At 39.7% G+C, this 21,128-nt stretch overlaps 2 protein-coding genes across 12 annotated transcripts in view; one reads left to right on the top strand and one right to left on the bottom strand.

Moving 5' to 3' along the window:
* Positions 1-21,128, top strand: part of CENPP (centromere protein P) — a 279,890-nt gene that overhangs the window by 180,167 nt on the left and 78,595 nt on the right. The gene's annotated exons all lie outside the window — the stretch shown is intronic.
* The window catches only part of ECM2 (extracellular matrix protein 2), a 40,612-nt gene that overhangs the window by 6,823 nt on the left and 12,661 nt on the right, over positions 1-21,128 (bottom strand). For 3 of the 6 annotated variants that reach the window (XM_032260478.1, XM_032260481.1, XM_032260479.1), the window contains exons 2-8: positions 20,098-20,415; positions 15,343-15,531; positions 12,459-13,040; positions 9,847-9,962; positions 7,717-7,852; positions 3,623-3,780; positions 641-780 (exon numbers count right to left, since the gene is read on the bottom strand). In XM_032260478.1, the coding sequence (XP_032116369.1) occupies positions 641-780; positions 3,623-3,780; positions 7,717-7,852; positions 9,847-9,962; positions 12,459-13,040; positions 15,343-15,531; positions 20,098-20,389 (1,613 nt within the window). In that variant the 5' untranslated portion in view covers positions 20,390-20,415. The remainder of the gene's footprint in view (positions 1-640; positions 781-3,622; positions 3,781-7,716; positions 7,853-9,846; positions 9,963-12,458; positions 13,041-15,342; positions 15,532-20,097; positions 20,416-21,128) is intronic. The other 3 variants (XM_032260480.1, XM_032260482.1, XM_032260483.1) reach the window with 3 other exon arrangements.

Below are 21,128 nucleotides of genomic sequence, written 5' to 3'. Positions count from 1 at the left end.
TTCACTGAGAACCACAGCCAGAGGCTGCTGATTCTTGTCCAGGAAGATGGAGTCTACTTTTGGCCTCCACTGTCAGGTCAAGCATCCTTCTGTCTCTTTTGTAAGACTTGAGGTGAAGAAATAGTTTGGAGAAAAGAAGGCTGTGTAGTGTAGGAGAACAGGCCTGGGCTCTAGAGCCTGGTGCTTTCATCTAATGATGATGAAGAGAAGGAATATGGCAGATTTATTTCTCACTGTGTGCAAGGGATTATCTCATTTAAACCTCCTGACAACCTGTGAAGTAGGCAGAACTACAGTGGCATTTGACCACTAGTGGGCAGACCTCAGGGTCAGACAGCTGGGACGCAGTTCTTGCTAGCTCAGCACTTGGCATATGGTAGGGTGTCCAGTATGCAGTATGGTGACAACAGCAGTAGTAACTGTAGTAATCCTAACACCAGTCATACAATGCGCAGGTTGGAAACTACATGAAGTAGCCCAGTTTGGGTATAAGGTAAGGGTCCACTAAGAAACAATTCTGTCTCCAAGCCCTTCAGTCATCACCTCCCTCACTTGTCCCATTCTCAGTTTTCATACTCTGTTTAATAATGGCAAGAGGAAGAAATAGTTCAATAAAATTTAAATTGTAGCATATACTTACTCTTGATTTATCCAGGCTAAAGGAGCAATCCTATTTTCTTCAATTTTGTTATAACGTAGTACAATGACATTGATCTTTCTGGTACGATTGAAACAAATTTCAGTTATTTCTTCAATTTGGTTATTTTCTAGATGTAATTCCTATAATTAAAAGAAAAAACTATTTTTTGTGTGTTAGCTGATAAGTATGATCAGTTGCATGGAGACTAAAATAGTAACATAGACTATTGTCATTAGTATTATCTAAAGAGGGTTTTACTGCTCTTTCATGTGAGCTCATATTTTTAAGTTGTCTGTTTTTTTTGAGATAGAGTCTTACTTTGTTGAACAGGCTGGAGTGCAGTGGCACAAACATGGCCTGCTTCAGCCTCAACCTCCCAGGCTCAAGTGATCCTATTGCCTCAGCCCTACAAGTGACTGAGACTACAGGTATGTGCCACAAAGCCTGGCTAATTTTTGTAAAGACAGGCTATGTTGCTCAGGCTGGTCTCGAATTCCGAAACTCAAGTGATCTACCTGCCTTGCCTTGGCCTCCCAAAGTGCTGAAATTATAAGAAAGTTGTCAAATTTTATAACTAGTAAAACAAAATACACTGTCTATCATGGTTATGGAATCAAATGAATTTTATTTAAAATATATTAGCCATAATATGTTGTAAGAAATGGCATACCGTAATATTTATACGAGGCTCTCTACTTTACAATACTTATTCACATAAATTATCTCATTTGGGCTTAAAAACTCTGAAAAGTAGATAGAAATTATTATCTCTACTTAACTTTTTGCTTTTACTGCATATGTATTTAGGGGGTGAGCTAGATCAGTAAAAGACTAAATAAATCCTGGCACACCTGTTTTTATGTTGAAAACTCTGTAGCTATAGGAAAGAATGAAGCCTTGAGGCTGTGTGGTTAAGTGAGGCAGGTGTGCAGCAGTGACTTTAGAAGGATTTATAGTGTGTGCCATGCATTTGTGCACTTGTCCGCCCAGTACTTTCCAGACTGGTAGGAGTAGGTACTTTTGGAGAGAGAGAAGCCAGGATGGGCACATTGCTCTTTTGTGTTATCCTTATCGTGTATGTATGTGTCCTTATTGTGTATGTATGTGTTTTAACATGTGTATGCATTATCTATTTAAATTTCTATTTTTAAAAAATTATTAATTTCTGGCCCTGCCCCCGTAAGAATCTGACTTAGCATGTCTGGGATAGGTCCAGGAGTCTGTATTTCTTAAGAAGCCAGGTGATTCTAATGGAGAGCCAAGGTACTGATAAATGTCAGTGTTACATAACTGTCTCTTAATCTGGAAATTGGAAGAAGAGCAAGGGTGGTAGCCATGGTAGCTGCATAAGATCACAATAGATGACTCTCTTTTGTGGCTTCTTGGGACTGCAACTGGGGGATGCTCTGTCCTAACTTCTGGCTGAATGATCATGTGGTATAGGAGATACGGAGCTTAGTAAGAAAACCTGGGTTCCCACGGGGTCTGCCAATATGTAGAGACTCTCTGGACCTCAGCATTCTTTTATGGGAGTGGGGGGTTTGTAGAGACAGGGTCTCTCTGTGTTTGTTGCCCAGGCTGCAGTGTAGTGGTACAATCCTAGCTTACCACAGCCTCAAACTCTTGGGCTCAAGTGATCATCCATCTCAGCCTCTCAAGCAGCTATGATTACAGGTTGCACCACCATGCCTGGCTAATTTTTTTTAAAAATATGCTTTTTAGAGACAGGGTCTCTAAAAAGACCTGTTGCCCAGGCTTGTCTCAAACTCCTGGCCTCAAGCCGTCTTCCTGCCTCAGCCTTCCAGAGTGCTGGGATTACTGGCGTGAGCCACTGTACTGTACACATGTTAAAACACATACATACACAATAAGGATAATACAAAAGAGCAATGTATACCACTGCGAGCCTGAGCTTCCCACCCTGGCTTCTTTCTCTCCAAAGAAACCCACTCCTACCAGTCTGGAAAGCACCTCAGTGTTTTTAATGCAGGAAATGAGGGGTGTTGACATTCATTAGCCAAAGACCCCCAGGAGCACATCCTGCAGCAAAGAGATCACATGCCTGGGGACCTGTGGAGCATCTCTAGAGGACAATGAAGCAAGGCTGGGATTTGGGGCCTGGAGTTAGTCACAGGACAGTTTTGGTAGGAATTGGGTCAAAACTGGTAAGCTACAGAGTTGCTAGAACAGTCAGAGGCCTTCTTTGTATAACACTTGTATCCATACAGAGTTACTGTTAAGTCAGGGTGTCTGTGGTTTTGCCTGGAATTTGTGAGTGGACACTCTCTGTTATGGTTAATACCTGTTTGAGCTTCTGTGATAAGCGTCACAGTTCTGGATTGGGATAGTTTACAGTGTCTTGAGAGTCAGAGTAGTACCTTATGGAAATTGTGTTTTCATTTAAATTCTCAATTCCTCTCCCCTTTCCCCCAAGAGCTGTCAGCAGTACCATTTTTCACTTTATCAGGTGTCTCCTCTAGTAATTATAATTTCAATTCAGAATTTTATATTGTTTGAAGAAAAAACAATGCTTTTTTTTTTTTTTTTTTTTTGAGACGGAGTTTCGCTCTTGTTACCCAGGCTGGAGTGCAATGGCGCAATCTTGGCTCACCGCAACCTCCGCCTCCTGGGTTCAGGCAATTCTCCTGCCTCAGCCTCCTGAGTAGCTGGGATTACAGGCACGCGCCACCATGTCCAGCTGATTTTTTGTAGTTTTAGTAGAGACGGGGGTTTCACTATGTTGACCAGGATGGTCTTGATCTCTTGACCTCGTGATCCACCCGCCTCGGCCTCCCAAAGTGCTGGGATTACAGGCGTGAGCCACCGCGCCCGGCCAACAATGCTTAAATTATAGGACAGTCTGTATACAGCCCTGAAACTGGAGTTTAATTTACATCACAATAGTCTTAAAATATATTTTGTTGTAGTATACCATATTTAAAATATAATACATTTAAAACATCAAAAGAAAGATGTTGTTACCTCAATAGAAGCAGGAAGACCCTGCGGTATAATTCTAAATTTATTTTTTCCCAGACGCAAGTAGGATAGGCTCTTCAAAGGTTTGAAAGCTAAAGGATTGACATTGGCCTCATTGAGATTGTTTCCTTCCAATTCTAAGGTGACCAATTGATTTAAGCCTATGAAAAATAAAAGTATTAGAATATTAGGACAATTGAAAAAACATGCAATTTTTGAAACCTTTTGAAATGTCATGTGAAATGTCCAGTTTATTTGGAGGGCAGATATAGTTTTTTAAAAATCTTTATATCCTCCTATAAAGCCTTTTCCCAAGTACTTCGCACATCCCAGGTGCTCAATTCAACCAGGACTAAATACATGGTCCAGTAGAGAGGCAGCCATGAAAAAAATCATTGAAATGCTAGGTGCTAACAATATGTGTAAGGAAACAGAAGCAAGAGAGAAAAGGGAGGAAGACAGGAAAGAGAGGCAGAGGAGTTTTCATAGAAACTGTGGTGGCTGAACAGGGATTTGGAATTCAGATAGGAAAGGAGTAGAAAGTTGTGGACAGTCATTGGAAACATTGCAAAGACATAGATGTATGAAGTGGCAGCACAATAGGCGATGGAGTAGATGGAAGTTTAATGCAATGAGTGATTTCTTCCAGGACACAGAAAAGAACACTTTCCCTGGCACACCCTCAGTCTCTCAACAAGGGTGTCAGAAGTAAAGCAGAGCAGTGAATTCCCATCATAGTTATTCACTTGTTGGCACAGAGTGCAGCCAAATGGAAGCTTTGGAAGAATGATGATCAAAAATTCTCCACGTATTCAGATTGAGCTAGCAAGAAAGGCCTTAATGCAAACAAGTTTTTTCTACTTTGTTTCTACTGGCCTCAGGAGTGGTATGATCCAGGTCAAATGGAAGCTCCATACTGCAAAATGGACAGCTCAGCAATGATAATACCCAGAGGCACCTGAGTCAGAGGTTCAGGGTGTGGCCAAGATTCCCAGATTAGGGGATGTTTTCTGTTCAACCCCCTTTATGTGCATTGCACCGAATGCCTTTTGGGACTCAGTTCTGCTTTTAGGCAACAGCAAAAACAGTTGTATCAGGAATAGAAATAATAAATGCTGGAAAATTAAAAGAGAAAAAGCAGTGTAGATGTGAGTGGTATGAAAATGCTAGGCTCCTACAGATATAAAGATTTAGAAGTAGGAGGAACTTCCGGGCTGAAATAGCCAGCCGAGCACATGTAGGAGAAAGACCCATGTGGGTTTGCTCAGGAGAAGAGGAGACTAGCCCCAGAGTGGCTGTGCACAGTGGAGTGAAGGTTGGTGGTCAGAGGGCCTTTGCACCCTGGACAACAACGTCTGGCTTTCATTCTCTAGGCAGCAAGATGGGGATGGCAGGACAAAGGCCACATTTTACAAAGGTTAATCTGGTGGTGATGCTTAGTATTAATGGAAGTGCTGAGTAACAGAAGTAGCCAGGCCAGCCAGTAAACTGTGATAAGTGGTCATATTTCCTCATATTCTCCTTCATTTCCAAACCTAAAGGTACTGAGAATCTGACATCTCTCTGGTACGTAGGTGAAGTTTTTAAATGCAGTGGAAGTTTTCCGTTGAAAAATAGATAATAGAAATGAACTAATGGTCATCTCGTGACTGAGAGAAAAAGAGAAAAACAGTGCAAATTCAGGACACTGTGTTTTCTTTTGCAGGTATTCTCTGGCATGTATAGGAGATCAGAGGTAACAGGAAATAGGATGAAGCTAGAGAAAGTTTCTTGTAAGTGAGACTTGAGGTAGATGTTGAAAGGATTCATGGACAGTGAACAGGAAGTCCTCCATGGTGGGTGGTACCATGACAGGTGGTGGACATGGCAGGTGCCTTGATGTTCCTGGCAGGCAGCATCACATGGTCATCCACTAGAGCAGCCTCCAGGGCTTCTAGTGTGGTGGTTTCCATCATTAGTGACAATAAGAATGCTTTTAAAGTATGCCTGGTTTTCCTCTGCTGTCCCTCCCTCCACCTTTCACATCTCTTTCTCAATTGTAAGTCCTTCCCTTTCTCCATAACACATGTGTGCATCTCAGGGGGACTCTGCTCCTCCTGCAGGTAAACTCCCTGCCCTTCAGCACAGTGTACGCAGCCCCTTGTGCTGTTCTTTGCCTGCCTTTCACACTTTACCATGCCTGCTTGCAGCTCCCACAGTGTCCAAAATTGTCTCATTTCTTTGCACCTTTGTGCCGTTTTCTCTCCCTGGAGTGCCCTCCTTCCACCTCTCTAGAGCTATAATCTGAAAGGTCATGAGTAAGGAGCCGCCCTGAGTGAGATGATAGGAAAGCAGTGGGCCACCTGCTTCCACATAGAAGCAGGGTAGCCTCACAGCACTCCTGGCAGCCAGCCTGACCATCCACAGCATCAGGACTGCCAGCCAGGGGGAGCCCAGCACCCAATGGGCTGGCACTGCAGTAGCTCTTAGAACTCAGCCCACCCAGGAAGTGCAAGCAGACTCTCTGGGCCAGAGGACAGAAAGTGCTGCTGGCATAAGGCTAAGGCTCCTCGGTGCTCAGACCGTGGAGAAAGGCAGGCAGACAGCCTCTTTACTCTGGCTTCCCATCAACACTCTGGTAATCTAGAAGCATTTGTGCTTCAAGGAGAAGAGTTTTCTGGAAGGCAATTCCAAGGGTGTGTGAAAGCACCTTCACAATCAGGAGTGCATGTTTTATAACATCTCATTTTGATAACACAACTAAAAGTGTAACTGACTTATAGTTCATACACAGCCTGTTAGTACAGTTGTTCTAAATTGCTAACACCCTTTGGTCTTCTGCAGTTAGAAATTGAATTTTCTGTCTTTCCCATTTGGCAATCTCCATTGAAATTTGTGTTTATTGATGTTTTTCTGTGTGTCCTGAAATCCATCTGGAAATTTAGTATTTCCATAACTATCTAATTCTCAGATTTGGCAATTCTCATTATTAGTGTTCTTTTCTCAATACCAGAAGTGTTTTGTTCGTATGAAGTTTTTTGGGAGCTACAGGAAATGATTGAATTGTTGTATTCTTTTAAAGGCTTTGTTTATCAGCATTTACATAATAAATAAGTTTCAAATAAAGTAAACAGTGTACCTCAAGAGCTATGCTAGACTGTTAGGAAGATAAAAAGAAAATGTAGGCACTCTTTGTCTCAAAAAAGCACACAGTATAATCAAAGGCATTAGCTAGAATTCGCGAAAAATAAAATGTGATGAAGCCTCTTCTATACAGGATCACAATATGACAACTCAGCTATCTAGCACAGTCCAGAAACAAGCAGAAGAGGAGCTGGTTCCAACAATGTCAAGTGCACAGAACGTGGGGCACCCTCACTAAAATCTGTCAGAAAGCTAGGCCATGGTGGGAGCTGCGCATCCACATGCCATGGGGTGTGGAGTGAGCAGGACTTCAGTGACACACGAGTACCAGAAGTTTCAGCCCAAGCCCTCTCAGGCACAAAATTGCCAAAGGCAAAGTTAATACCATGAAGAGCATACGCTTTCTTTGTAGGACAGCATCTCCGCCTCATATGCAATGCCTATTTGTTCATATTTCATACATAATTCCCACGTGCTTAGTTTTGTTTTCAGGTTCCAACACATGATAAATGAAAATAGCAAGGTGATTGGAGGCAGCAAGAGTTGTTAGTGGGGTGTATTGACCGTCACAGTGATAAAGGAGATCCAATCAACAAACCATGGCACTGGTTAGTCGCTACTAAGAACCAACAAAATTATTGATCCAAAACACAAAACACATGATGGTGTAGGGAATATTGAATGTAATTCTTCAGATATTTTGGATTTGTAGTAAAGTTATTGTCTTGTGAATAATGAGAACTGGAATCATTGAGAAACAGTGTTATTTATGGGTAAGGTACAAAGACAACAGGCAGTTTAAAATTCATTTAACGTTTTACCAGTCAGTAGTTAAAAGAAGTTTTATCAACTCAAATGGTTAAGTGACTAAAAATATTTACTATTTATTCTTCTGGCAATACTGTACATAAAATTTCTATATGGCTATATAAGAAAGGTTATAAGCATATCATTGAAAAACAAATATTAAATACCTGATAAACTTTCTTCATCAATAGCCTGAAGATTGTTCTCATTAATTTTAAGTTCTTCTAATGTAGATGGTAATTCTGAAGGAATCTGTACCAAATTATTTCCATCCATATTCAAACGCATTAACTTCTTCAGAAGCTTAAAAAACAAATCTCAAAGTTACCTTTTTATCTGGTCATGCAGTGCAGTCACATTTCACGTAATGGTTGCTTTGAAGCATTGACTAAAAGTCTCACAAACCTATCCTTTCTTAGGCTTAAATAGTAATGTCCAGGCCACACAGCAAACCCTATATTCCCCTGCCAGGTTGATATTGATCCTAGTAATAGCATTGATTCTCAGGAATTTTCAGCAGACTACATTTGATGATTTTGTAGCCTATTCACCATGTTTATGTTGCATCTTTAGAAACTGAGAGAAAGCTGCTATAACTATTGGATTGGTCATTCTTGCAAGATCTTAGGTTTCCACCTTTATAGAAATAGACGGAAATTTCATGAAATCATGGAGTAATCTGAATCTGTCATAGATGCTAACAAGATAGCAATCAATCCTTTTAACATACTTGCAACTCAGTCTTTTATCTGTTCTGGAAAGGTCATGAAATAATGCTAATTACCGTGGAAATTTTTCAAAACTAAGGAATAAAAATATTACAAGCTATTCCTATATGGCATCCAAACAGTTGACTGTCTGGAAAAATGTCTTTTCACATTTGTATTTGTGTGTTCATTGGTCAAACCTAGCCCATACCACCAAAAGTGGGGAACTGTGGTTGGGTAGATTTTAATGAAGTCCCATGGAATAATTCACTTCTCCAGTGATCATATTCAAATTTCAACAATTTTGGAATGGGACAGAGAATTCCAAAGCAAGAAAAGGAGGTAATCTCCTACAGTGTTTATCTCTTGGTCAAATATAAGAAAAGGACTCCCTAATGCTAGCCATTTTCTAGGAGAAGGATGGATAACATGCAGTAGGTCTAGGATATGAATGTGGAACCCTCTTATCACCAGCCTAGATTCCAGGTAAGAACCAGGAACTGAGAATATAAGAGGCCAGTGATTTGTCTGAAGAATGGGTGGAAGACCCAGAAGACTGCTCAAGGAAATAACAGTTTCATTTAGTGGAATGTAGTGTGTTTTATTTCTGGCTTTTCAAACACACACTTTTATGAGTTTTTGTTTACAAACATAAACCCCTTCTCTCTTGGCTCTTTGTTTCTCCTGAAATTCCTTGACTCCTTTCCTCTTTTCTCACCGTGGTTTTGTTTTTTATTTTTTTGAGACAGTCTTGCTCTATCACCCAGGCTGGAGTGCAGTGGTACAATCTCGGCTCACTGTTCAAAAGATTATCCTGCCTCAGCCTCTCAGCCTCCCCAGTAGCTGGGATTACAGGCATGCACCACCACACCCGGCTAATTTTGTATTTTTAGTAGAGATGGGATTTCTCCATGTTGGTCAGGCTGGTCTTGAACCCCCGATCTGAGGTGATCCACCTGCCTTGGCCTCCCAAAGTGTTGGGATTATAGGCATGAGCCACCTCACTCAGCCCTCTTTAAAAAAAAAAATTAATCCAATCTGTATCTTTCAAGGGTTTATTCTATGCTGTTTCCTGTTCTCTCTTCCCCTCTTCTTTCCCAGGCTATCCCTAATTTTTATCTGAGCCTGTTTCTTTTTCCAGAACCCCTTCTGCCAAAGTATCCTCCATCAGGTTTTGTTCATTGCACAGAAAATAAGGAAACAGTGTCTTGCAGGCCTGAAAAATGTTAATAGAGGTTCCAGATAGGCTCACATTATTTCCAGAAAATACTTCATATGCTGAGACCAGATTTTAGCATATGTTCAGTTACTTGGGGAGAAACTACTCCATAAATTAAAATTGTTAATTTTGTCACTGATGCTATTGTCGTTGCCCTTACAGCAAATCTAAAAGTATATAAAACAATAAACTGTATGCAAAAGATAACTTGAATGCAGTTTAGGGACATCAGAGAGGAAACTTTCTTAGAAGAAAACTACCAATTAGAAGCATTTTTCTTTTCCTCCCTTTTCCATCTCCAACCAATGCAAGTCATAGTGAAGCCATTCGTCCAAATATATTATTATATACAAATCAGAACATGGATTTACCTTGAATGCTTTTGAACCTATGCCTGAAGAAGTGATATTATTTTTGCTCAGATCAAGCCTTTCCAAATTTGGCAATCCATTAAATGCTTCATCTGGGATGGAGGCGATGGAATTGCCTAGGACACACAGCAGTTATGTTTTAGGTATGTGTGCATATACATACATGTACACACATGTATGGGTTTGTGTGTACATAGATATCAAGAGAGAGCTTTATCTGTAGGAGAAAGCAATACTCAGAATAAGGACAGAATATATATTATACAAGCAAATGCATATTCATAAAAATAACAGGCTGGAACTAGATGGTTTAACATAGTTGACATTTTCTCTCTAAGGATTCATCAGGCTGTAAGTGTATCATGGTTTAGTTGAAGATACTAATACAGCCAGAATGTGCTCTGCTGGAGAGTACTGGTAGCATTGTACATTTATAACAAAGATGTGGAAGGTTATACAGAAGCTGATTTTTATTCTTCATATTTTCCCATAGCTATTTCCATGGACTATTTCCCATGCCGCTGTTTTTGTCGATGAATGCTCATGCAAGTCACTCACCTCTTCTGAGCCTGTCTCCATAACTGTCTAAGAAGCTTGGGGAGATCATCTCCCAACTTTCTCAGATCTAATGTTATGCCTCTACAGCTTCAATCTACAAAGGTTCCTACATGCTTTAATTTTATGGGTTTTAACATTTAGTTAAGTTCAGTAGTCAATTTTTAAACCCAGTAAGTGAGCATACCAGTTGTACATACCATAAAAGCCACGTGGTGACCTTCTTATAAAACCATAACAGTGTAGCTCAGTGTGGGTCATTTATCTTTCCCAAGACTTTAGACTTTCACAAATTGGGCTTTCTTAGGGCAGAGCATATGTGGTGCACAGACCATAGGAAGAAGGGGCTTTGCTGAGCATGAGAAGAATTCCTTAGGTGATCATATGAAAGTGGATGAAATCCTTTGTCAGAGAAGCCATAGAAGCTTCTAGTATGTTTGACACTGGCAATGTCCTGTCACAGATGGCCATCCCTGCACAAATGTGTTGATCTTTTCAGCTCTCCTCATCCCAGCATCTCCAGGGCCACCCCTGGCATGGGGCCTCATTACCCAGACGAATGCTCCTGCTGCTCACAGCACCCAAAGTGTCCCCACCAGCCAGCCTCTCACACCTGGTCCTGCTGTTCCTCCACTCAGTAGCCCTCCCGGGTGGTCCTATGGAAACATGGGCAAAAGGTATAGACAACCACATTCCCACTAGAATGTCTAAAACGAAGGGAAAAAACAGCTGACAGTACCAAGTGCTGGCAGGCTTCAGAGAGGCAGGAGCTCCCCAGCGTGCAGGTGGGAAAGGAACAGCCACTTTAGAGAACTGTCGAGCAGTTTCTTATAAACTTAAATATGTATTTACCATATCACTCAGCAGTCCCACTCCTGGGCATTGCCCTAGAGAAGTGAAGACTTAGGTCCACACAAACATGTGTACGTGGATGTTTACAGCAACTTTATACATAATCGCCCCAAACTGGAAACAACTCAGCTGGTAGGAAACCATGGCCCATCCACGTGATGGAACACTACTTGGCAGTAGAGAAGAATGAACTACTGATACACAAAACAAAATGAGTGGCTCTTAAAAACATTAGAAGCCAGACTGAAAGGGCTATGTATTGTATGATTCCATTTATGTGATACTCTGGGAAAGGCAAAACTATAGAGACAGAAAACAGTTCAGTGTTCTGTGGTGGCTAGTGACTGGTGGAGGGGGAAACAAGGAATTTTGGGGAGTGATGGAATATTCTATATCTTAATTTTAATGGTGGTTACATGACTATATGCATCTGTCAAAACTCAGAACTATATACTAAAAATAAGTTTTACTATATAAAAATTATACCTCCTTAAAGCTGACTTGTAACAGACATCAGTAGAAAATAATCATTTGATTTGGAGTTTGCTTTATACCTAACTGCTATTCTGCAGTAAACAGATATCTCTTTGTTTATTTATCTATTTGAAGATTATGAAATTACTCTATTCAGGATCAATTTTTAGGATGAAATTAAAATACAATCCTCATAGAGCAATGAGAAAATGAGAATTGTTCACTTTTTTTTTTTTTTTTTTTAAGAGACAGGGTCTTGCTATGTTGCCTACACTGGTCTCAAACTACTGGGCCAAAGCCATTCCCCCACTCAGCCTCCTGAGTAGCTGGGACTACAGATGTATACCACCGCACCTGGCTAAGAGTCATTTACTTTTGTGTGTGTGTGTTTTGAGATGGAGTCTTGCTCTATTGCTCAGACTGGAGTACAGTAGCATGATCTCAGCTCACTGCAACCTCCACCTCCTGGGTTCAAATGATTCTCCTGCCTCAGTCTCCCAAGTAGCTGAGATTACAGGCATGCGCCACCATGCCCAGCTAATTTTTGTATTTTCAATAGAGATAGGGTTTCACCATGTTGCCCAGGCTGGTCTCGAACCCCTGACCTCAGGTGATCCTGCCACCTTGGCCTCTCAAAGTGCTGGGATTACAGGCATGAGCCACCGCACCCGGTTGTTAAGAGTCATTTACTTTTAAAGCACAAAATAAAAGCAGAAGTCAACATCTCTTACCAGTAAGCTCCAGACTTGTTATCTGTGGTGCTGTCAGCGGTGGTATCTGAGTGAGCATGGCATTGATGCAGCTGATGGTCCTATAGGACAGAGAGCACCCGCTTGGCAGGCGCAGTGCGCCTCTGGGAGGAGGAGGAAGTGGGGATCGAGAAGGTATTCGGAACATATCTCCTCTTACCGGGTCCTCCTCGTCCTCCTCATCTTCCTCACCCTCCTCACTCTCCTCCTCCTCCTCCTCCTTCTCCTCCTCCTCCTCCCTGCCTTGGCGTTGTTGCTGGTGTGCCAACCTCCTCTCCTCTTCAGGTCTCTGCTTTCTGTCTCTTCCTCTGCTGTCCCTCTCACTATGAAGTTGCCCCTGGTTTCTAGATCCAGGGGTCTGTCTCTTTTGCTCTGTATCTTCTTCTTTCATTTCTTCATCCTCCTCAGATTGAAGTACTTCTTTTCTTAATATTTGGTCCATTCCCACCTGAGGAGGTGGCAGTTGCTTATGAAGTAAATTGGTAGGTTCTCTTTGTTCTGAAGAATCACCAGAAAATTCAGTTCTATCATTTAACGGTATACCACTGAGTAGAGAGTAGGAGACTAATGACCACGCAAGAAGAAGGTAGCAGAGACAAGTTGATGATGTTAATAAAAGGAAAAATCATAATGAAAATGAGGTTAGTAAATATTATTCCCTCCAAGTATTTGAGTGCAATTTAAAGATGAAATGCACCTTGAAATTTTTGCTTAAAAAAGTTTTAATAGTCACTTTATTTCTATTTTGTAAGATCTGTTACAGATTTTTTTTTTCATTTGTGGGCCTTAATAGTAATTTTTGTATTAAATAACTTCATACTTATTTTTGCTAAAATATCTTGCTACCTGGTGACTAAGGAGGGAATAATATTGCGACATGAGGCAAAATGATAAGCACTTTTATTGTGAGATTGTGTTATAATCAGATGTGATACCTTTATAATAGATACTGTTCTGTTCACTGGGGCTATTGCTAATGAATGTAAAGAATTTACAGACTGCTTACCGGATATTTAAAAAGTGAAACAGGTGTATGTTTTATTTGCTTATAGCAGTGAAACCAACTTTCATTTATAGACTGGTCATTATTTTTTTCTATGGCATCCCTATCCTCTGAAATTCAGAATTATATAGAGAAAGTTTTCCTCCTTCTCTCTCCACACTCTATACTTAAATCATTTTTACTACCTGAGACTTACAAATGACATTCTGGACTTAAGTGATTCACTCTCTGAGTAAACAGTTCTAGGAATAACTGAGTTCACAGTGCATACATTTTCTTCCCCCCACCCCTGAGAGAGTCTTGCTCTGTTGCCCAGGCTGGTTGCAGTGGCATGATCTCGGCTCACTGCCACCTCCACCTCCCAGGTTGAAGCGATTCTCTTGCGTTAGCCTCCCGAGTAGCTGGGATTATAGGCGCCTGCCACCACATCTGGCTAATTTTTGTATTTTTAGCAGAGACCACATTTCACCTTGACCAGGCTGGTGTCAAACATCTGACCTTGTGATCCTCCCACCTTGATGTCCCAAAGTGCTGGGATTACAGGCCTGAGCTCCTGAGCCCAGCCAGAGCACATACATTTTCTTCCATCAAGATTTATAAATTTACTTAATCATCTGCCTACTTGTATTTACTACTATGTATAAACTACTCCCAAAAAGAACTCAGGAAATATAATTATTTGGAGAAATTACTTGAGATATCAATTCAGTATATATTATAAAGTTTGTGAGTTGTTTTTTCACATCTCTAGCAAAACATGCAGAAGGAGAATAGGAAAAAGTTAGTAAAAGGAAACTAACGCTGCCATATTGAAACATTTAAAATCCTTCCTGTATATCCAAGTTTATTTTTCCAAAATAACTACATTTCGGGAATACTCCAAGTCTTTTGAAAAAATGTCTGAGAATTTGTGACTCTTACTTTGTAAACTTTGTATTTATTTTACTCCAAGGAATCTTTTTTTAAATACTAGTGAAATATTTGGTAAGATTAAGCAAAACACAATTTCTAAACAGTCAAAAGTTTTTCCTGGTAGGAGACTTTTGTAGACACCTACCCTGTGATTATCTGTGTGCATGGGAGCAATCTACCTCGGTTATAGACAAGAGAAAATGTCCCTATCCCTTCCCATCCAATTATTTAACAAGTATTTATTTGCTTATTTTCATAAGGTGTTGGTTAGGCTTTTCTTGGAGGAGACTGGGCCTCCCTCCAAAGGGTCTTCCATTCAGTCAGGTATGAGCCTCATTGGAGAAGGGGTCTGTGGGCAGCCAGCAAAACCTGTGCTGTGATCTCCTGCACACAGAAGTGCCGCTTGAGAAAATCATGCTTCAGGCCACACTTCTGCATTTTCCTGGGATTATCCAAGCAGTGATGTGGGTTCCTGTGCTGCCTTTGAATGGTTGGGTATAGCCAGAGGGTTGGGGCTTTGTTCTCTCTAGATGCAAATCACCCTTCCTTTGTTTAACCTGACTTCAAGGTGATATAGCCCTGTTGCACTGGGTTAAGTGAGGTAACATATACAGACCAAAGCAGAGCCCTTAACTCAATAAGAACTAGGATCTGTTAGTTGTAGAAGTTCTGTTACCATATCTCTAAAGCTGAGAGTCAAATGTGAAATGTAATCTCATCCAAGCTTACTGAATCTGATAGAGCTAGAACTATAAAGCCACGGTCTATTATTTGTATCCCCTACCATGCACTTCCCCAGATATTTTCTATCTTAATCAGCATTTTGCCAATATTTTAAGTACTCAAATGACTAAGGTGTCATCATTTTAAACTAAAATTAGTAGCACAAACAAATGGAAGTTATTAAAGATTAATCACACACTGATATTTTGTTTAGCTAAATCTCTGTACCAGTAGCAGAGCAGACTGGGCAGCATTCCCCTTCAGGTATAACTGTTTGGGGGCACCTCTGGGGATGGCACATGGTTTCATCACAAAACACTCTTCCGTCTGAGCAGAGGCAGGTAGTGCAGGGCTCAGGTGACCACACAGCTTTGTTGTACATGGTTATGCCCTTTACCAAACAGTGTCCCTTCTTTCCTAGAAGAAAATAAAAGCACAAATTTAAATTCCTTATGTGGTTACCAGCAAAACTGTGAATGGAAGTGAACAGAGTGTGAAATAAAACTGCTCTAATCACACAAGAGTAGAATTATCTGTGCATCCATATATAGGGTAAAAATGTCTTATAGACATAAGAAATGCTGAAATGCTTTTCACAGGCTCTCGTTTACTTCCGCTCTGAGTGAACTCCTCATGGTAACTTGGGGCTGAATTGTGCTTTCATTTTATATCTGTCAGGATAGATTAAATTATATGACAGCAACAAACAATCCCCAAATCTCAGTTATTTTTTATTTATACTTTGTGTTTAATGTGGGTACACAGGGGCTCAGCTCATCATACTCACTCAGGATTCATCTATAAGCAGGCAGTCCTGATCACTGCAGTAATGGGAATGTGAGGTTGAAAATCACACATGAACTCTAAAAGTGTCTAATTATACTGACCAAAGCAAATTGTATGGCTACACCTAACTTCTCAAGCCACCTGGCAGTGGAGTTCCATCGTGTGATCAGAGAGCTGAGATAGCACTAATGATGAGCTCACGGCCCACCCTTGATATGCAAATAGGAATAGGTAAAACCAGACAGCATGCTTCTATGATGCTTCTCAATGAGACATTGTAGCTATCTCTTTTATGGCTTATTAGGCTATTGAAATATAATTCACATACTGTAATGTTCACCCTTTTAAATTGCTTTAATAATGGCTGGGTGCGGCAGCTCATGCCTGTAATCCCAGCACTTTGGGAGGCTGAGTTGGGTGAATCACTTGAGGCCAGCAGTTTGAGTGAGACCAGCCTGGGCAACATGGTGAAACCCCATCTCCTCTAAAAATACAAAAATTAGCCAAGTGTTGTGGCACATGCCTGTAGTTCCAGCTACTCAGGAAACTGAGGCATGAGAATCGCTTGAACCTGGGAGGTGGAGGTTGCAGTGAGCCACAATTATTCCACTGCACTCTGGCCCGGGTGACAGAGCAAGACTGTCTCGAAATAAATAAATAAACAAATAAAGTGTACGATGCAGTGGTTTTAATACATTCATTTCCCTAACATACAAGATTGTAGATATGTGGATAAGTGTATCAGCTAAGCAGGCCATTAGAAAGCTGAGGAAAGTATTAGAGGGGATGTTTTCCTTTCAACCCTGGTGTCATTCCAGATAACTTTCTTCCATCTGAGCCACTGTCCCCAAGTTCCACCTCCAAATGAGCCCTCTCACATTAGTCCCCTTCTTTCCCTGACCTCTAACTCAGCCCAATTCAGGCCCTACCCATCTCTCATTTAGATACTTGGAATAGGCTAATCCCATCTACGCAATTTCTCCTCTGAACAAAAATACCATACGAGTTATTGGTTATTAAAAGCACTACACCCTATAAAAATTTCCATGGCCTTTTTTTGCAGAAATGGAAAAGCTGATCCTTAAATTCATGTGGAATTATAGGGGATTCCAAATAACCAAAACAGCCTTGAGAAAAAAGAACAAAGTTGGATCGCTCTTCGAGATTTCAAAAAGCTCACTATAAAGATAGGATAATCAGCTTTTGTCAGTGTGTGATACTAGTATAAGGATAGATGTATAGACCAATGCAACACTGAAAGTCAGGCATACGTCTATGAACAGTTGATTTTCAAGAAGGGTGTCAAGACAATTTGGTGGAGGAAAGAACAATATTCAACAACTGGTGCTGGGACAACACCAGCAAGAGAATGAATCTAAATCCCTACCTTTCACCAAATACAAAAATTACCTCAAAATGGATCTAAGACCGACTATATCTTTATATTTAGACCTTCCCTGTAAATGTAAGAGCTAAGACTATAAAACTCTTTGAAAAATCCATAGGGGCAAATCTTTATGACCTCCCATTTGGCAGTGGATTCTTAGATATGACACCTAAAGAAAAAGATGAAACAGACTTCATCAAAATTAAAAACTTTGTGCGTCAAAGGATGTTGTTAAGAAGGTTAAAGGACAGTGTACACAATGAGAGAGAATATGTGAAGTCATATATTCAATAAGGGCCTGATATCCGGAATATAAGTAAAGAACTCTTAGAACTCACCTATGGAAAGACAATGCAATTAAAAAATGGGCTTGCCCCAATACAGTAGCTCTCGCCTGTAATCTCAGCACTTTGGGAGGTCAAGGAGGGAAGATTTCTTGAGGCCAGGAGTTTGAGACCAGCCTGGACAACATAATGGGACCCTGTCTCTACAAAAAAGTTAAAAAGTTAGCCAAATGTGGTGGTGCATTCCTGTAGTCCCAGCTACTTGGGAGGCTGAGGCAGAGGATCACAGAAGCTAAGACTTGCGGTGAGTTCAAGATTGCAGTTCAGGACTGCAGTGAGCTATGATTATACCACTGTACTCCAGCCTGGACAGCGGAGCAAGATCCCATCTCTTGAAACAAATAGGAATAGAGCTTGAATAGCTACTTCTCCAAGGAAGATATACAGATAGACAACATGCACATAAAAAGGTGCTTAACATCATTAGTTGTTAGGGAAATGCAAATCAAAAGCACAGTGAGATACCATTTCATACAAGAATGGCTATACTTAAAAATAAATAACACTTTGTTGGCAGGAATGTAGAGAAACTAGAATCCTCTTCCATTGCTGGTGGGAATATAACCGTGTAGCCATTTTGGAAAACATTTGGCAGTTAATCAATAAATTAAATACAGAATTACTGAATGGCCCAACAGTTCCACTCCTAAGTATATACCCAAAAGAATTGAAAATAGGTGTTGAAATAAAACTTATATTAATGTTCATAGCTGTGCTATTCATGAAACCCAAAAGGTGGAAGCAGCCCAAATGTTCATCAACTGATAAACAATATGGATAAACAAATATGGTATAGCCATACAATGGAATATTATTCAGCCATAAAAAGCAATGAAGTTCTGATACAGTGATACAAGCTAATCATGGGTGAACTTTAAAAACATTATACGAAGTAAAGAAGTCAGATACACAAGGACAGACATTATATGATTCCATTTACATGAAATTTCCAGAGCAAATTCATAGGCACAGACAGAATAGATTGGTGGTTGCCAAGCCCTGTGAGTAGGGAGGAATGAGGAATTTATTTACAGAGTTTCCTTTTGGTGGGATGACAATATTCAGAAACAAGATAGTGGTGATGGTTGTACAATATTGTGAATGTACTAAATGCTATTGAATTGAATACTTTAAAATGAGTGAAAAAGAATTTTGTGTTACGTGTGGTGATAGAATCAAAAATTACTGTAAAATCACTGGAAAACATTTTTGGACAATTTGGAAATGTCTAATATATATCTTCTACACCTTTATGCATACCACCCTTTAGTACATATAAAAACATTTTTTAAACAAGTTTGAGATCACATTATGAATACTTCTTTCTTGGCCTTTTTATTTTCTATTATTATAGCTTAGCTGTCTTTCCACTTAACTAAAAAAAATTGACCTCATCATTCTTTAGCAGTTATGGGTACACTATTATTACAAGTTTTTAAAGTTGATTCTCTTCCTTTCTTTTCCTAATCACATTGTAAGTGTGGCCTAAATTGCTTATTTTCAGGATAATTGTATATTATTTCTGTTAACTTCATGGAAATAATCATGAAGTAGCACTTAGCTGTGTTGAGACAATATATGAAATAACAGCCACAGAAAATTACATGGTTATATTTCCTGGTATTTTTAAAAAGTTTTATTTAATGGTAACATGTCTATAATTACTTATTTCTTCCAAATTTGGGAAAATGTGAACCATTTAATACTAGTTTTTAAAAATGCTAGTTGAAATCTTTAGCAGAATTTTTAGTCTTTTCAATCTTTAAAAAGTCAGTGGTTTAACCTATATAAAATGAATTCAGTGGCTTTAATTATATTTGTGGTTGAAAAATTTTGGTTGAAAATATGTAATAGCTGTATGTTCACAGAATCATCTGAATAATTTATTTCTCTATTCTAGATTATCTAGTGTCATAAATGGAAAGGCAGTTTATAAGTGTTTATGTATATTATTTGTGTTAGCAATACAACTATCTAAAATACATGCATGGCCAGGCGCGGTGGCTCACGCCTATAATCCTAGCACTTTGGGAGGCCGAGGTGGGTGGATCACCTGAGGTCAGGAGTTCAAGACCAGCCTGGCCATCACAGTGAAACCCCATCTTTAAAAAAATAAAATAAAATAAATAAATAAATAAATAAACTACATACATAGTAAACATACTGGAAATAAATAAACCAATATGATAACTATGATTTTGTAAATATAGTTGTAGAATAAGTAATTTTTCTCTAATAATTTTGTATTACAAATATGTTCCTTAAATTACTTTTTAAATTATTTAAAATTATTTAAAAATGTATATTTGTAGACACATAAACCGAAAAGTAATATAATAACCTGGATTTTTCTTTGGAAAATTATCTTCATGGAGATGTTCCTTCTCTCTCCCCCTCTCCTTCTCTTTCTGCACACCATCTCTCACCCTCCTCCCTCCTTCTCTCCCTCTCATACGGTTCTCTTACCTGGTAACACATTATAACTTGATTCTACTCCAGGAAAACTTGAAAAGGATTCAAACTTTTCCTCCATGCTATAATCAAAGTTAACAATAGGAATTCTTGCTACTGGTGTAAGAATTGTTGTTTGTGGAATTCCAAGCTGTCTGTTTGATCTGTGCTTGGGTGAGGTTGAGCTTTTCCTCAACCTTCTGTGATATATCTTCCTCCTTTGCTTCCTAGGAATTTCTTCATTTTGTCCAAAGTCAGTTTGAAAAATGATAAGCAGAAAAAAACAAAACAAAACTGCAAACTTCATGTTTGACTTTTTTCACCGGCCAATTTCTAGAATGAAACAATATTTCAAAGTTAGTGGTGACTGAATTTTTACCTCTGAAAATTGGCTTATATATTTGCTTGTATGCCTTAGTAGGCAAGTCTTTCAGAAATTACACTTATGATATATGGGCTATATGCTATTGTATTACTGCCATATCATAATTTGGAATTCTTCTATCAAAATCAAAAGCTTTTTTTTTCTTTTTTAAATAGAGATGGATCTCACTCCATCGCCCAGGCTGGAATGTAATGGTTCAGTTATGACTCACTGCAACCTCGAGCTCCTGGGCTCATGCAGTCTTCCTGCCATTGGCCTCCCAAAGTGCTAGGATTACAGCATGAGTCACCACACCTGGCCAGACCTTTTTTGTATCTTATCTTTATCTTTAGACCAGGAATTAGGGAATTAGAAAACTTTTTCTATAAAGGTAGTAAATATTTAAGGCATCATAGGCTTCACGTCCTCTGTCATAACTATTCAGCTCTGTCATTGCAGCATGAAAGCAGCCATAGACGATATGTAAACAAATGAGCATGGCTGTGTTCCAGGGAAACTCTCACTACCAGTAAAGGTGGTGGATCAGACATGGCACCCTTTCTGGACCCTGCTGTTCTGCAGTTTTTCAAAGATTACTTGGGAGATTGCTCTCCACCTGTTTGCTAAGATGTTCTGTGACTGAAGTAATCCACAACCCATTTTCCCAGCCATTCTGTTTTGT

This window comes from Sapajus apella, unplaced genomic scaffold, assembly GCF_009761245.1.
Source record: "Sapajus apella isolate SASKATOON/1434 unplaced genomic scaffold, GSC_monkey_1.0 scaffold118, whole genome shotgun sequence".
NCBI lineage: Eukaryota > Metazoa > Chordata > Mammalia > Primates > Cebidae > Sapajus > Sapajus apella.
The sequence above is the reverse complement of the archived record's forward strand: the minus strand, read 5'-3'. Positions and strand labels throughout refer to the sequence as shown.